The sequence below is a fragment of the Microcaecilia unicolor genome, chromosome 6 (genome assembly GCF_901765095.1).
Source record: "Microcaecilia unicolor chromosome 6, aMicUni1.1, whole genome shotgun sequence".
In the NCBI taxonomy this organism is placed as follows: Eukaryota; Metazoa; Chordata; class Amphibia; order Gymnophiona; family Siphonopidae; genus Microcaecilia; species Microcaecilia unicolor.
Window position 1 is genome coordinate 191716326 of NC_044036.1, and position 16998 is coordinate 191733323.

The following is a 16998-nucleotide window of genomic DNA, read 5'->3' on the forward strand; positions in this document are numbered from 1 at the left end:
GTTTTTCCAGTGGGAGGTGTACTGATGTTCTAGGGAAGTGTGTGAGGGGAAGGGGAGAATGATAGTGTGCACTAGTCTTGATAATTCATGGGGATGTGAGTGGGGGGCACTATAAACAAACTTCCCTTGGTGCTGGCTCATTTTGGTGAAAAATAAATCTTCAGTGTCTAATATAGTGGGTTTCTGTCCAGTCTATGTTTTGAGATAACCAAAATGAATACGTATGAGATGTATATATGCAAATTAATATTATGATGTCACAGCCCACATTTTGCCCCCCCCCCCCCCTCATGGAACAATGCCTATGATAGGCTGGTCTCTGCCATCATATTTGAAAACTTCTCTTTAATGTTCTTGTGCATATTCATTAACTGTGTGCAGGATATGCTTACCCTGTCACAGGCAGTTTTTATAAAAGAGTACTTGACAGATGGGAATCTGAAAGATGGAGATTATCAGAACATGTGGTGAAGGAGAAGACAGTATATTTGTTTTTTTTTTGCTTTTGTCATCCCTTTCTAAGAATTAAGCTTTCTCATGAGAAGGTCCTCAAATTTTCTAGTCTTATAAAACAGCTGTGAACAGTTCTTGGATATGTTTTAAATCTGAGTGATTCATTTTGTTCATCCCCACCTACCCTTGAATAAGTAATTTTAGCCCCTACTGATTTTCATGTATGCTTTTGCTTTTAGTAGAAATATACTGTGTAAAAAAAAAAAAAAGTTTAGACTTTATATTTTTTGGTTTTGGTTACCAGATACTTTGATTTGTTTAAAAATTAATTGCTGTCTGCCCTCTCTCGTGGTTTCAACAGTGAGAATGAGAAGAGAGGTTTGGTTGACCTTACAGAGCCAACACCAGAATTAAGCCTTATACCAACACCTCAGAGCAGGATAAAAGTGCTTCATAATTAGAGGGAATATATTCAGAAACTTCAAGATGTGTGGGAAGGCATTTTGATAATGCCTTTAAAAAACACAATGATTTCAGTTTTGGGCTGGCTTTTACTATACTATATTGCCTCATATTCAACCTCTTGTAATCTCACAGTTTACTACTAATACTTATCATTTCTATAGCGCTACTAGAATTCACTTCCAAGCCTTCTCCTCCCTGTGACTTCTTAACCCACTCCCTCAACCAACCCAACCTGGCCTCCTTCTCCTCCTTCCCTGAGATCACCGAAGAGGACATTGCTCGCCTACTTTCTTCCTCTAAGTGTACCACCTGTTCCTCTGATCCCATTCCCACCAATCTGCTTAACAACATCTCTCCTACAGTTATCCCCTCAATCTGTCACATCATCAACCTCTCTCTCTCCACTGCTACTGTCCCTGACACCTTCAAGCATGCTGTAGTCACACCAATTCTCAAAAAACCTTCACTTGACCCCACCTGTCCATCCAGCTACCGCCCCATCTCTCTTCTACCCTTCCTCTCCAAATTACTTGAACGTGCTGTCCACAGCCGCTGCCTTGATTTCCTCTCCTCTCAGGCCGTCCTCGATCCGCTTCAATCTGGCTTTCGCCCACTACACTCGACAGAAACAGCACTCTCTAAAGTCTGCAATGACCTGTTCCTTGCCAAATCCAAAGGTCACTATTCCATTCTCATCCTCCTCGACCTATCGGCCGCCTTTGACACCGTTAATCATAATTTACTTCTTGACACACTGTCCTCATTCGGGTTCCAGGGCTCCGTCCTCTCCTGGTTGTCTTCGTACCTTTCCCAATGCACCTTCAGAGTATTTTCTAATGGTTCTTCTTCCACCCCCATCCCGCTCTCTGTTGGGGTTCCTCAAGGATCTGTCCTTGGACCGCTTCTTTTCTCGATCTACACCTCTTCCCTGGGCTCGCTGATCTCATCACATGGTTTCCAGTACCATCTCTATGCTGATGACACCCAGCTTTATCTCTCCACTCCCGACATCACAGTCGAAACCCAGGCCAAAGTTTCGGCCTGCCTCTCAGACATTGCTGCCTGGATGTCCAACCGGCATCTGAAACTGAACATGGCAAAGACCGAGCTCCTTGTCTTTCCACCCAAACCCTCTTCTCCTCTTCCCCCACTTTCCGTCTCTGTTGACAACGCCCTCATCCTCCCCGTCTCTTCAGCCCGCAATCTCGGAGTCATCTTCGACTCCTCCCTCTCCTTCTCTGCCCATATCCAGCAGACAGCTAAGACCTGTCGCTTCTTTCTCTTTAATATTAGCAAAATTCGCCCATTCCTCTCTGAACAGACTACCCGAACCCTCGTCCACTCGCTCGTTACCTCTCGTCTGGACTATTGCAACATTCTCTTCGCTGGCCTCCCGCTTAGCCATCTATCCCCCCTTCAATCTGTCCAAAATTCCGCCGCACGTCTTATCTACCACGTGAATCGATACTCTCATATCACCCCTCTCCTCAATTTGCTTCACTGGCTCCCGATCCGCTACCATATACAGTTCAAGCTTCTCCTATTGACCTTCAAGTGCACTCAATCTGCAGCCCCCCTTTACCTCTCTACCCTCCTCTCCCCGTACGTTCCTACCCGTAACCTCCGCTCTCAGGACAAATCACTACTATCTGTACCCTTCTCTACCACCGCTAACTCCAGACTCCGCCCCTTCTGCCTCGCATCACCTTATGCCTGGAACAGACTTCCCGAGCCCATACGCCATGCACCCTCCCTGCCCATCTTCAAGTCCTTACTCAAAGCCCATCTCTTCTCCCTTGCTTTTGGCGCCTAACCACCTTCCCTACATAGCTTATAACCTTTAGATTGTAAGCTACCTACATTGACTACATAAGTTGTAAGTCACCTACACTGGCTACATAGTTTGTAACCTTTAGATTGTAAGCTCTCTTGAGCAGGGACTGTCCTTCCCCATGCTAAAATTGTACAGCGCTGCGTAACCCTGGCAGCGCTATAGAAATGCTAAGTAGTAGTAGTAGTAGTAAGTAGCGCTGTACACTAAACACATATAAGACAGTTCCTGTTTGACAGAGCTTACACTCTAATGAAGAGAACAGGACAAATAAAAGATTAGGAAATTAAGTATGGTGGGAATAATTAAAACAGACATGGGTACTGTACACGTGAATAGGAGTAAAAGCTGCCTCAGAAAGGAGGGCTTTTAGCCTAGATTTGAATATGGCCAGAGATGGATCTTGAAGGATTGAGTTAGGAAGTCTATTCCAAGCATACGGTACAGCAAGATAAAAAGAACAGAGTCTGGCGTTGGTAGTGTAGGTGAAGGATACAGATGATAAAGATTTACCTGATGAACAAAGTCCCAGGGAGGAGTATAGGGAGAGATAAGAGTGGAGAGATACTGAAGAGCTGAAGAGTGAATGCACTTGTAAGTCATTAAGAGGAGTTTGAACTGTATGCGGAAACAGGGAGCCAGTGAAGTGACTTGAGGAGAGGGCTAATATGAGCATAGCTCATTCTTGGCCATGTTCAGTTTCAGATGGCAGTGGGCCATCCAGGCAGCAATGTAATGTAGTTTAATTCCAGGCAACAGTAATTTACTTAATGGACCGATTAGTTACAGCTGCTTTGAATGACTTGTAAAAAAGATTTAAAGAGGACATAGAGTATTCACTAGCATATGCACTTGTTTGCTTCTGTTTGACTGGATGTGTGCGGGATGAATCCATTGAATGGATCTCCTATCTGAGAGACAGTGTCAAGAGAAGTCGGATGTAAAATCTGCTTATTGTAAGTATTTTGAAAATTATAAAAATTAGTATGTTAAATTTAGAGATATGAGATTTATGGTGTAATAATATATTCACAGCCATTGCAGTTGCCTTATACACAGTGGATGAATTAGAATGATATATCGCTGTGCTTATGCGATGAATAGACAGCTCCTGAGGACGCCGTTGGTGAAACACAGCACTGTGTAGAGCTGCAAGAAAGGAATTGTTTGTACAAAGAATCTATGGACAATAAATTAAAACACTAAAAGGGTGTGTTGTGAACTTTGGAAGAGCTTGAACACAACTGAAATGGACTATAAAAGTGTGGATTTTAAATAATGATGGAATAATTGTGTTAATAATTGTGTTAATAAAGAGTAATTTGATAAGATTTAAAATCTAAAAGAATATCTATTCCTATAAAGTTTTAAGCAATGTAAGACAGGCAGGCTGAGACTTGGGCCTAGATTCCTACTGAAATCTCTGATGTGGAGAGGTAGATTTGGGAGTCATCAGCATAAAGATGATACTGGAATGGAGGAGTGGCCTAGTGGTTAGGGTGGTGGACTTTGGTCCTGAGGAACTGAGTTCAATTCCCACTTCAGACACAGGCAGCTCCTTGTGACTCTGGGCAAATCACTTAACCCTCCATTGCCCTATGTATGCCGCATTGAGCATGTCATGAGTGGGAAAGTGCGGGGTACAAATGTAACAAAAAAAAATACTGAAAACCATGTGAGTTTCTTTGTGACATATCGGGAGACTGCACCTTCAAAAAGATATAGACAGGAGGGTGGCTACAAAATTTTTTAGTGGACAGATGGGATGGAAAGGTGAGAGAGAGGGAGACGTTTAAATATCTCTGTGGCATTAATGTACAGGAAGTGAGCCTTTTTTCAAATGAAGGAAAACTGATCCTGAGCCTATAACCTCTTAACTTCATCTTATGCCCTCTCATTCTGGAATCTAAGGAAATACTTTTTTTTAATGAAAAGGATGGTGGATGCATGTTAATAGCTGCCTGGTGGAGATAAGGATGGTATCTGAATTTAAGAAAGCATGGGACAGGCATGTGGGATCACTTAGGGGGAAAGGAGTAGATACATGCTGTAGATGGGCAGATTGGATGGGCCGTTTTGGCCTTTTACTTGCCATCATTTTTCTCTGTTTTTACAGGAAGCCCAGAAGAGGACGCCTCTATATGAATTTCACCAGAGCCTTGGTGGAAAGATGGTGACCTTTGCTGGCTGGAGCATGCCAGTTCAGTACAAAGAAGGCCATATTGAGTCACATCTGCACACACGGACACATTGCTCCCTTTTTGATGTGTCACACATGCTCCAGGTAATTGTGTGGTCTTCCTGATGAGCTCCATGCAAGTGTTGCTCTGCAAGTTTCCAAAAACCACAGAAAAACAGAAAGAAGCCTCTATGTAGGTCCAAAGACGAACAGGGAAATAGAGTATAACACGCTGACTTCCAAACACATACTGTAGAAAGCAGCACAACTAATTCTTAATGGCAATTCCTTAGACAGGTAGATTTTCCTTTGCTATATCTGAGCTTCTCTGTCAATAATATTCAGTTGTTCATACTGGGTCCTATATGTGCCAGTCACAGAACAGAGCTGCTAAATTACCCAGTTCCAAGAGTAAGACTTCTTGGCCAATCGTGATTTTGAACTTGCAGCCTAAAACTGTGTGGTATTTGTAGCTCCAGATTCTACCCATCTTTGCTGTAGATCATTTAATGCATCAACAAGGTAGGGTTGCCTGAAATCCAGAACTAGTCTAAAATCTTACTCTTGGAACTGGAGTAACCTGGAAACTCTGTACCAGTAGAAGTGTTCAGTGTTCCTATAACCAGCAGTCACACTGAGACTGCATCAAGTGGAATCAAGGAAGACAGCTATATTATAAACACAGTAGAAACCAAAAATCAGCAGTAAAGAGTTGTCTATCTCTTTCAGACTAAAGTTCTGGGCAGAGACCGTGTGAAGTTTCTGGAGAGCCTAGTAGTGGGAGACATTGCTGAACTGAAGGAGAACCAGGTGATCCCACAAGAGTGCAGCTGTTCCTGCTTTCTTTCCTTCACGTTTACTGAAGATATCCTTGTGCATGGATAGTTAATTTGAGCTATCGATGTGCACAATCTGGGGATTTTAGATTTGTTACTTGCTTTTTCCAAATCCAAGCTCAAGTTGAGATCCACTCAGATACACAATTTGCTTTCAATGGGTTTGCAGTCGATTTTGTACCTGAGGCAGTGGAGAGAAAACTGACTTGCCCAGGTCACAAGGAGCATCAGTGGTTTAAGCAGGAAAGTATGCACCTGCTTTTATGCAATCTGCGTGTAGGCATTCCTAAGGACATAGTTCGGTCAGAGTTGTGATCTAAGCACATATTTGAAAATATCTGTACATGTATAAATTTACATATTTCTTCAGAGCAGGTGTAAATTTCTGTGTCAGTGTTGTGTGCTATTGGGGCTGGATCTGGGAGCCTGTTTTATAAAGGTATATAAGCACACATTTTGCCTTAATAAAAGTTGCATTTTAGGACTTCTCACACATACATTAAGTCCAGTCTATTACAACCATATAAACTCTTGTCCACTCAACCGAATAGTGGGTATAGAACAGAGCTAGGGCATTTCCTCATCAATCTTACCAGGAGTAGAGGACTAGCCTAATGATTAGTTCAGTGGGCTTTGATCCTGGCAGCCTGGGTTTGATTCCCACTGCAGGTCCTTGTGACTTTGGGCAAGTCACTTAACCCTCCATTGCCCCAGATACAAAAAATATTTACTGTGAGTCCTCTAGGGAAAGAAAGTACCTGTATATAATGTGTACAGTGCTGCATATGTCTAGTAGTGCTATAGAAATGATTAGTAGTAGTATAAAATAATGTCCAGTTCTAGTGTCATCTCAGTAACAGCAACATAAACCCTCTCAGTACCAGGCAGGGCTGGCTTAACCATTGAACCAGGTGAGGCAATGGCTTAGGGCCAAAGTGCTAAAGGGTTGCAAATTCTCCAGCCTCCGACATCACCTGGTTCAAGCTCCCTCTCTGTTGATCTAGTATCTCTCCTCTCTCCCCGCCCCCAGTATGGTCGCTCTCCCTCTCTAACATCACTCTTCCTAACCCCCACCCCCCGGTCCTGGAAACTTGTTGGTAGGAGCAACATAAAGATAGGCTACTTCTGGCCTGTCCCGGGTCTTTCCTCTGCCATGTCCCACCCACAGGAATTGACATCAGAGGAGGTGTGGGATGCAGCAGAGGGGAAGACACAGGGTCAAGGGATTTCCCCCCAAAGTTCAGCAGCATCTCTCTCCCTTCCCTACCTAACAGCTGACCCTACTGTTGCACTGTTGTGGCCTCCAACTCTGCCCAGGATGTTCGGCAGCACCAGAGGTAATAACAGAAAGCCTTGTTCAGCCTGTGAGTGTGCAGGAGGAAAGTCTGTATCAGGAAATCTCCATCAGAGGAGGTAAGATGTGACAGACACTATGTACTCACAGGCTGAATAAGGCCCATGTTTCCTTTCTGTTATTGTTCTCAATTCTCAGGCAGGAAGGAGGAGGCCGCAGCAGCAGCACAGCAGTAGGGTCAGCTGACAGGAAAGGGAGATATGCTAGTTACATAAGTACATAAGTATTGCCATACTGGGAAAGACCAAAGGTCCATCAAGCCCAGCACCCCGTTTCCAACAGTGGCCTCTCCAGGCAGTTCTTGTATTCCGCCTATACCTATTCAGTTCTAGGACAGATTACAATAAACGAGCTAGACCAGTCTATCTAGGAGCTACAAATAATTAAAACAAACAAATATAATACAATATAATACACTAAATGGTAGATAAACCAGCTTTACAAAACAGAAAAGCTTTTTTTTTTAAATGTATGAAAATGTTTAATTACAATCAAGTATAATACTTGTACAGAAAAGTAAAAATACTGGCACAACAAAATAGGCAAATCTTCTGCCATATTACTCAAGTCCACTATTCTGGGACTCAAGATGTTACACAATGGAAATATAATTTTTAATTATAAATTACTTAAAGGAATTTGCTTTACATGAGTACCCTAGTGGTTCTTACATTTAACTTTATCAAGAGAAGCAATGTTAACCCCCCCCCCCTCTATTTTTTCCTAGCTGTTAAGAAAGCTGTTAGTTGGGTAGGTTCAAAAAAGACATTTTATCAACTGATACTTAACAACACACTTACAGGAAAATTGTTAAAAAAAAAAAAACGTAGTCCCTAACTGAAGAACCCCCGGTTTCATAAGAAAAAATTGTTGGCGTTTCCTCGGAGTATCTTTGGAAACATCAGGAAATATTTGAGTTCTCTGCCCCAGAAATGTTTTTTCTTTAAAGAATAATGTCATTAACCAGTTTTTGTCTGGAGCTAAAGCTACAGTAGCAATTAATGTTGGTGGTATTACCGAGTCATTATCTGATGATTGTAATAGAGCTGAAACATTCAGTTCTTGATTATCTTGATCTTGTTGTGATTTTGTAGGCAAATAATAAATCTGAGAAAATGGAGGAATGGCCTCTTCAGCCACTCCAAGTATATATTTTGTGGTGGGAGGGGGTTTGTGACCACTGGGGGAGTCAGGGGAGGTCATCCCCGATTCCCTCCAGTGGTCATCTGGTCATTTAGGGCACTTTTTGGGGCCTTATTCGTGGAAAAACAGGGTCCAGGAAAAGTGCCCTAAATTCTCGCTAAAACGCATATTTTTCTTCCATTATCGGCGAAAGGCGCCCATCTCTGATCGCCCGATACCCACGCCCCAGTTCCGCCTTCACCACGCCTTCGACACGCCCCCATCAACTTTGTCCGCATCCGCGACGGAGTGCAGTTGAAAACGTCCAAATTCGGCTTTCGATTATACCGCTGTATTCGTTTTTGTGAGATAAACATCTATCTCCCGATTTGGGTCGCAATATAGGCGTTTTTCTTTTTCAATTATAAGCTGGTATGTTACCCAAAGTCTAACACAGTTATCCACTAACACAGGGGTAGGCAACTCCGGTCCTCGAGAGCCGCAGGCAGGTCAGGTTTTCAGGATATCCACAATGAATATGCATGAACTTGATTTGCATACACTGCCTCCATGGTATGCAAATCTATCTCTTGCATATTCATGGTGGATATCCTGAAAACCTGACCTGCCTGCAGCTCTTGAAGACCGGAGTTGCCTACCCTTGCACTAACACATCCGTACATCATCCACACCACTCTTGAAAAATAAGACTCACATACAAAATAGCCAACAACCCATTGTCTCTTCACTTCCTAACTTGCAGGAAATAGTCAACGTCCTCGGCTCAAATAGAGAGTGAAGTCATGGAGGTGCAGTTGAACCAGAAGAAGCTGAGGATTTCTTGGATTGCATTGGAACCCTGCTCCACTTCTGTATTTTGGCACGGGTAGCTGGAGTGATGGTGCTAGGTGTTGCATTAGTAGTTAACAGGCCTGCCATTTGCAGAAGCTTCCAGGCAGCAGCGAGTGACTGGGCCCAGTGCTGCTGGCCTTGTAAAGAGAAGTAGAAGGAAAAGGGGAAACATAAGTATTGCCATACTGGGAAAAACCAAAGGTCCATCAAGCCCAGCATCCTGTTTCCAACAGTGGCCAATCCAGGTCACAAGTACCTAGCAAGATCCCAAAAAAGTACAAAACATTTAATACTACTTATCCCAGAAATAGTGGATTTTCCCCAAGTCCGTTTAATAATGATCTATGGACTTTTCCTTTAGGAAGCCGTCCAAACCTTTTTAAAACTCCACTAAGCTAATCGCCTTTACCACATTCTCTGGCAACGTATTCCAGAGTTTAATTACACGTTGAGTGAAGAAATGTTTTCTCTGATTCTTTTTAAATTTACTACATTGTAGCTTCATCGCATGCCCCCTAGTCCTAGTATTTTTGGAAAGCGTGAACAGACGCTTCACATCTACCCATTCAACTCCACTTATTATTTTATAGACCTCTATCATATCTCCCTTCAGCCGCCTTTTCTCCAAGCTGAAGAGCCCTAGCCGCTTTAGCCTTTCCTCATAGGGAAGTCGTCCCATCCCCTTTATCATTTTTGTCGCCCTTCTCTGCACCTTTTCTAATTCCACTGTATCTTTTTTGACATGCGGCAACCAGAATTGAACACAATATTCGAGGTGCGGTCGCACCAAGGAGCGATACAAAGGCATTATAACATCCTCATTTTTGTTTTCCATTCCTTTCCTAATAATACCTAACATTCTATTTGCTTTCTTAGCCGCAGCAGCACACTGAGCCAAAGGTTTCAACGTATCATCAACGACGACACCTAGATCCCTTTCTTTGTCCGTGACTCCTAATGTGGAACCTTGCATGACGTAGCTATAATTCGGGTTCCTCTTTCCCACATGCATCACTTTGCACTTGCTCACATTAAACGTCATCTGCCATTTAGACGCCCAGTCTCCCAGTCTCGTAAGGTTCTCTTGTAATTTTTCACAATCCTCCTGCAATTTAACAACTTTGAATAACTTTGTGTCATCAGCAAATTTAATTACCTCACTAGTTACTCCCATCTCTAGGTCATTTATAAATATGTTAAAAAGCAGCCGTCCCAGCACAGACCCCTGGGGCACCCCACTAACTACCTTTCTCCATTGAGAATACTGACCATTTAACCCTACTCTCTGTTTTCTATCTTTTAACCAGTTTTTAATCCACAATAGAACACTACCTCGTATCCCATGACTCTCCAATTTCCTCTGGAGTCTTTCATGAGGTACTTTGTCAAACGCCTTTTGAAAATCCAGATACACAGTATCAATATCAACCACATGTTTGTTCACCCTTTTCAAAGAAATGTAATAGATTGGTGAGGCAAAATTTCCATTCACTAAATCCATGTTGGCTCTGCCTCATTAATCCATGCATTTGAATATGCTGTGTAATTTTGTTCTTTATAATAGTCTCTACCATTTTGCCCGGCACCGATGTCGGGCTCACCCTGGATCCCCTCTGGAACCTTTTTAAAATATCGGCGTTATATGGGCTACCCGCCAATCTTCCGGTACCACACTTGATTTTAAAGATAATTTACATATTACTAACAATAGTTCCGCCAGTTCATTTTACAATTCTGTCAGTACTCTGGGATGAATACCATCCAGTCTAGGAGATTTGCTACTCTTCAATTTGTAAAATTGCCCCTTTACATCCTCTAGGTTTATAGAGATTTAATTCAGTTTCTCCGACTCGTCAGCTTTGAATACCATTTCTGCCACCGGTATCAATATTGGCATAAATCCACATTTACATGCCTATTTTTATGCATGAACACTTACATCAGCTCAAAGGCTGGTGTAAGTGCTCACGTCTAACCTTTATACAGGTAGGTGTTTATCTGCATGTGTTCCACGTGCAGGGCCCAAGAGACAGGCAGAGCTCCAGAGTCTCAATGCGTGGATGAGACGATGGTGCAGGGAGGAGGGTTTTAGATTTGTTAGGAACTGGGCAACATTCTGGGGAAGGGGGAGCCTATTCCGAAAGGATGGGCTCCACCTTAACCAGGGTGGGACCAGGCTGCTGGCGTCGGCATTTAAAAAGGAGATAGAGCAGCTTTTAAACTAGAAATGGGGGGAAGGCCGACAGTCGCTCAAAAGCGCATGGTTCGGGAAAAGGTATCTTGCAAAGATACCTCACAAACAGGGAAGATAGGGTTTCTGGATAGTGAGGTTGCACAACAGACCGTGGTAGGCCAGGTGCCCTTAAATACAACTAAAGATCAGACAAAAGATGTCAAATCAATAGTGTCAGGTACTAAGAAGCATCATGCAAATAAGAACAACAAACATACTCTGAAATGTCTATATGCAAATGCTAGGAGTCTAAGAAATAAGATGGGAGAGTTGGAATATATTGCACTAAATGAAAAATTGGATATAATAGGCATTACTGAGACCTGGTGGAAGGAGGATAACCAGTGGGACACTGTCATACCGGCGTACAAAGTATATCGTAATGATAGGGTAGACCGGACTGGTGGAGGGGTAGCATTGTATATTAAAGAGAGCCTTGACTCAGATAGATTACAAATTCAGCAGGACACAAATCACACCTTTGAATCACTGTGGGTTGAAATTCCATGTATAAAAGGGAAAAAAATGGTGATAGGAGTGTACTACCGTCCACCTCGCCAGGATGAGCAGGTAGACACAGAAATGATAAAAGAAATCAGAGACGCGAACAAAATGGGCAATGTGATAATAATGGGTGACTTCAATTATCCAAATATAGACTGGGTAAACGTAACATCGGGACACGCTACAGAGATACAATTCCTTGATGAAATCAAGGACAGCTTTATGGAGCAACTGGTGCAGGAGCCGACGAGAGAAGGAAAAATTCTAGACTTGGTCCTTAGTGGAGCGCATGATCTGGTGAGGGACGTTATGGTACTGGGGCCGCTTGATAACAGTGACCATAATATGATCAGTTTTGACATCAACCTTGAAGTAACTGTACACAGAAAGTCAAATACGTTAGCATTTAACTTTAAAAAAGGAGACTATGATAAAATGAGAAGAACGGTAAAAAAAAAAACTTAGGGGGGCAACTGAGAGAGTAAAAACTGTACAACAGGCGTGGACGCTGTTCAAAAATACCATCCTGGAGGCCCAGGCCATACATATTCCGCGAATTAGAAAAGAAAGACGGAACTCCAAAAGACACCCGGCCTGGTTGAAAAGTGAGGTGAAGGAAGCTATTAGGGCTAAAAGAAACGCCTTCAGAAAATGGAAGAAGGAACCGTCTGAAAATAACAAGAAACAGCATAAGGAGTGTCAAAGCAAATGCAAGGCGCAGATTAAGAAGGCCAAGAGGGAGTATGAAAAAAAGATAGCATTAGAGGCAAAAAAACACAGTAAAAATTTTTTTCGGTATATTAAAAGCAGGAAGCCGGCAAAAGAATCGGTTGGGCCGCTGGATGACCGAGGGGTAAAAGGGGCGATCAAGGAAGACAAAGACGTAGCGGAGAGACTGAATTAATTCTTTGCTTCGGTCTTCACCGAGGAAGATTTGGGTGGGATACCGGTGTCGGAAATGGTATTTCAAGCGGACGAGTCGGAGAAACTTACTGACTTCACGGTAAACCTGGAGGACGTAATGGGGCAGTTCGGCAAACTGAAGAGTAGCAAATCTCCTGGACCGGATGGTATTCATCCTAGAGTACTGATAGAACTGAAAAACGAGCTTGCGGAGCTACTGCTAGTGATATGCAACTTATCCTTAAAATCGAGCGTGGTACCGGAAGATTGGAGGGTGGCCAATGTAACGCCCATTTTTAAAAAAGGCTCCAGGGGAGATCCGGGAAATTATAGACCGGTGAGTCTGACGTCGGTGCCGGGGAAAATGGTAGAGGCTATTATCAAAAACAAAATTACAGAGCACATCCGAGGACATGGATTACTGAGACCAAGTCAGCATGGCTTTTGTGTGGGGAAATCTTGCCTGACCAATTTACTTCAATTCTTTGAAGGAGTGAACAAACATGTGGACAAAGGGGAGTCGGTTGATATTGTGTATCTGGATTTTCAAAAGGCGTTTGACAAGGTACCTCATGAAAGGCTACAGAGGAAATTGGAGGGTCATGGGATAGGAGGAAATGTCCTATTGTGGATTAAAAACTGGTTGAAGGATAGGAAACAGAGAGTGGGGTTAAATGGGCAGTATTCACAATGGAGAAGGGTAGTTAGTGGGGTTCCTCAGGGGTCCGTGCTAGGACCGCTGCTTTTTAATATATTTATAAATGATTTAGAGATGGGAGTAACTAGCGAGGTAATTAAATTTGCTGATGACACAAAGTTATTCAAAGTCGTTAAATCGCGACAGGATTGTGAAAAATTACAAGAGGACCTTACGAGACTGGGAGACTGGGCAGCTAAATGGCAGATGATGTTTAATGTGAGCAAGTGCAAGGTGATGCATGTGGGAAAAAAGAACCCGAATTATAGCTACGTCATGCAAGGTTCCACGTTAGGAGTTACGGACCAAGAAAGGGATCTGGGTGTCGTCGTCGATAACACACTGAAACCTTCTGCTCAGTGTGCTGCTGCGGCTAAGAAAGCGAATAGAATGTTGGGTATTATCAGGAAAGGTATGGAAAACAGGTGTGAGGATGTTATAATGCCGTTGTATCGCTCCATGGTGCGACCGCACCTTGAGTATTGTGTTCAATTCTGGTCGCCGCATCTCAAGAAAGATATAGTAGAATTGGAAAAGGTGCAGCGAAGGGCGACTAAAATGATAGCGGGGATGGAACGACTTCCCTATGAAGAAAGACTAAGGAGGCTAGGGCTATACAGCTTGGAGAAGAGACGGCTGAGGGGAGACATGATAGAGGTATATAAAATAATGAGTGGAGTGGAACAGGTGGATGTGAAGCGTCTGTTCACACTTTCCAAAAATACTAGGACTAGGGGGCATGCGATGAAACTACAGTGTAGTAAATTTAAAACAAATCAGAGAAAATTTTTCTTCACCCAACGTGTAATTAAACTCTGGAATTCATTGCCGGAGAAAGTGGTGAAGGCAGTTAGCTTAGCAGAGTTTAAAAGGGGTTGGACGGTTTCCTAAAGGACAAGTCCATAAACCGCTACTAAACGGACTTGGAAAACTCCACAATTCCAGGAATAACGTATAGAATGTTTGTACGTTTGGGAAGCTTGCCAGGTGCCCTTGGCCTGGATTGGCCGCTGTCGTGGACAGGATGCTGGGCTCGATGGACCCTTGGTCTTTTCCCAATATGGCATTACTTATGTACTTATAAAATGTGTGCGCAAGTACTGGACACATCCCAGCCACCCATGCTCCTCTCTGGTCCAAGCTGCCATTGCAGTTGTGTGCTATGAATTTTGTGTGCATATTTTATAGAATACCAGCAAGAGTCAGTTGCATGCATAACTGTTAATTGGTGGCAAGAAGTGCCAATTATTGCTAGTTAGCATCAATTATCAGTTCATTATTATATTAAGTTACATGGCTTTATTCTATATTGAGTGACCAACTTTACATTTCATAGGGGGGTATGGTTTTTCCCACATGCCAAGTTTCATCCCATTCCGTTTAATTTTCAGAGAGTTGTTTTGGCTCCAGACCGACATTCTTGACCCCTTTTTTATAATTCTTTCCAACATTTGTTGGGTTGGAAAGAATGAACAGTAGAAATAGAAAAATAGGTTTCTAACAGAGATTTGGAAAAGAGTGGAACAAGTCTTTGCAATATATCATACTACAAATGGTGCCAGCACACATCAAAGTCATCCATTGAGGAAAGACTTTCATCCTCAGAGGAGGCACAAGAGTAGCAGCCCCTTACGTTGTATATATTATTTAATGCAGAAGATGTGAGGAAAAATGCTATTATAGTGGTGAGATGGGTCAGATTTTAAGGACAACAATTAATTTCAATACAAAATCATGCACCACAAAACAGATCAAATTGACACCTTCATGGAAGCGCTTTTTTCAGGACCAGACCACTGACCTTATAATTAGGGTACTGAAAGAAAATTTTAAAATAATCCAAGAATGTAAGACTTGAGTTCAAATAAGATACTTTGGCACAAAAAGAGAGAGCTTAAAAGACCTTGAGCCATAAAATTCTTCTGCCCTTCATCTTTTAATCATCCATCAACCTCTGCCACCTATTCTGTTCAGGTTATCGCTTAAATGCTTTTAATTCCCCTTTTTTTCTAATGTCAGCTTTGCTCTGTCAGACCTGAGGAAGGTGGTTTTAGTGCCTGAAAGCTAATCAAGAACTGTATTATTACCTTCTCTTTTATTGGCCTAAAATTAATCTGTGCCTTTTTATATATCTCTTTCTTTTTGTTGACCTTCATTTCTGTGCCTTCATAGCAACAGCAGCATACTAAGTGTGTCTTCTGGTGTTCCTTTGTTTCAGGGCACACTTACTCTGTTTACTAATGAGAAAGGGGGCATCATCGATGACCTGATAGTAACCAATACCTCGCAAGGGCATCTGTATGTGGTATCCAATGCTGGCTGTGCTGAGAAGGACTCAGCCCTCATGCAGGTCTGGTCAAACTTGTGTTTCTTAATTACTGCTTAAGGATTAGCATAAGGGATAAGGGTAACACCTTTGATATACTGCCTTTCTGTGGTACAGCCAAAATGATTCATGTATTACATAGAGCTAGTACTTAATAACCAATCCCAATACACAGTTGTGTTGTATTATACCTTCTGTAGAATCTAGAGAATATGCAGTGAAAGCCTCACTTTGGGGTCAAGCAGCCGAAAACTGAAGAGCAAAGCAAGAGCTAGGCTGCCTTTTGCCTATTAGTTCAAAGATTGCAATGGCCAGAGCAAAACAAAGAATTGCATTGCACATAAAAATCCCTATTTGGCCACATAAGTTCAAACTACTATAACAGTGCATGAAGGATGAATATTATGCATGTACTTGTAAATTCAGCACAGCGTAGGTCTTGTCCAATAAAGGCTTTTCTGCTGGCATAGCATGAGAAAGAAATTCTTCTTGAGTAAGGACCAACCCCCTCATTCTATAACGGGGTGCCTACATTTAAGCACCCATATGCATGCTTTATTTATAGAATACTAGCACTTTTTGGGTGAATGTACACTTACATGCATAAGTGATAGCAGAGCACTTAGTGGTATTTTACACGGTACATGTACAAATGCCTTAGCAAGTATATGCAATGGGGGTGTTCACTGGGGTGGGGTAACAGTGGGATTCATACTTATGTGTGTAACTTACAGAATATTATAAATTACGCATAGGGGGAAAGGGGAGGAGTCAAGATGGCGGTTTGAGCCTGAGGTTCTGCAGTTCAGTGCACGCTGAAGTTCTCTTATATACTATACTAAACTTTTACCTTTTTCAATAATGCCACATACCAAGAGATAAGGGGTAGTGAAAGGTCTACTACTGTCGACCAGAACATCTTCCCCTAATCAGCAAACGCTTCTGCGATTCATATCGGGCACCCCGGTGAATTCCAGTGTGGTGGATCCCGCGGTTGGAGCTGTCGGAGGAGCGACAACTCCATTAGGGATAGAAACATCTCTTTCCCCACCGGATCTTAATCCACCGCTTTGCCCTGCAATTCTTCGGGGCAGTGAAGAAGGTCTAGCGGAGTTGGAAGTTGGCGTCCGGGAAGCTTCAGACGGTAGATCTCTGCCCCAGGAACCAGATGATTCGAACACGGAGGTTGAAACTCCCAAAGCGGTAACTTTACAAACTATCTGGTCAGCTATTCAGAATTTGA

General features: G+C 42.7%; 1 protein-coding gene across 1 annotated transcript in view; it reads left to right on the forward strand.

The window, feature by feature from the left end:
- AMT (aminomethyltransferase) overlaps window positions 1–16998 on the forward strand; it is a 182600-nt gene that overhangs the window by 60405 nt on the left and 105197 nt on the right. The window contains exons 2-4 of the mRNA XM_030205537.1: window positions 4866–5033; window positions 5658–5738; window positions 15648–15779. Of these exons, the coding sequence (XP_030061397.1) occupies window positions 4866–5033; window positions 5658–5738; window positions 15648–15779 (381 nt within the window). The remainder of the gene's footprint in view (window positions 1–4865; window positions 5034–5657; window positions 5739–15647; window positions 15780–16998) is intronic.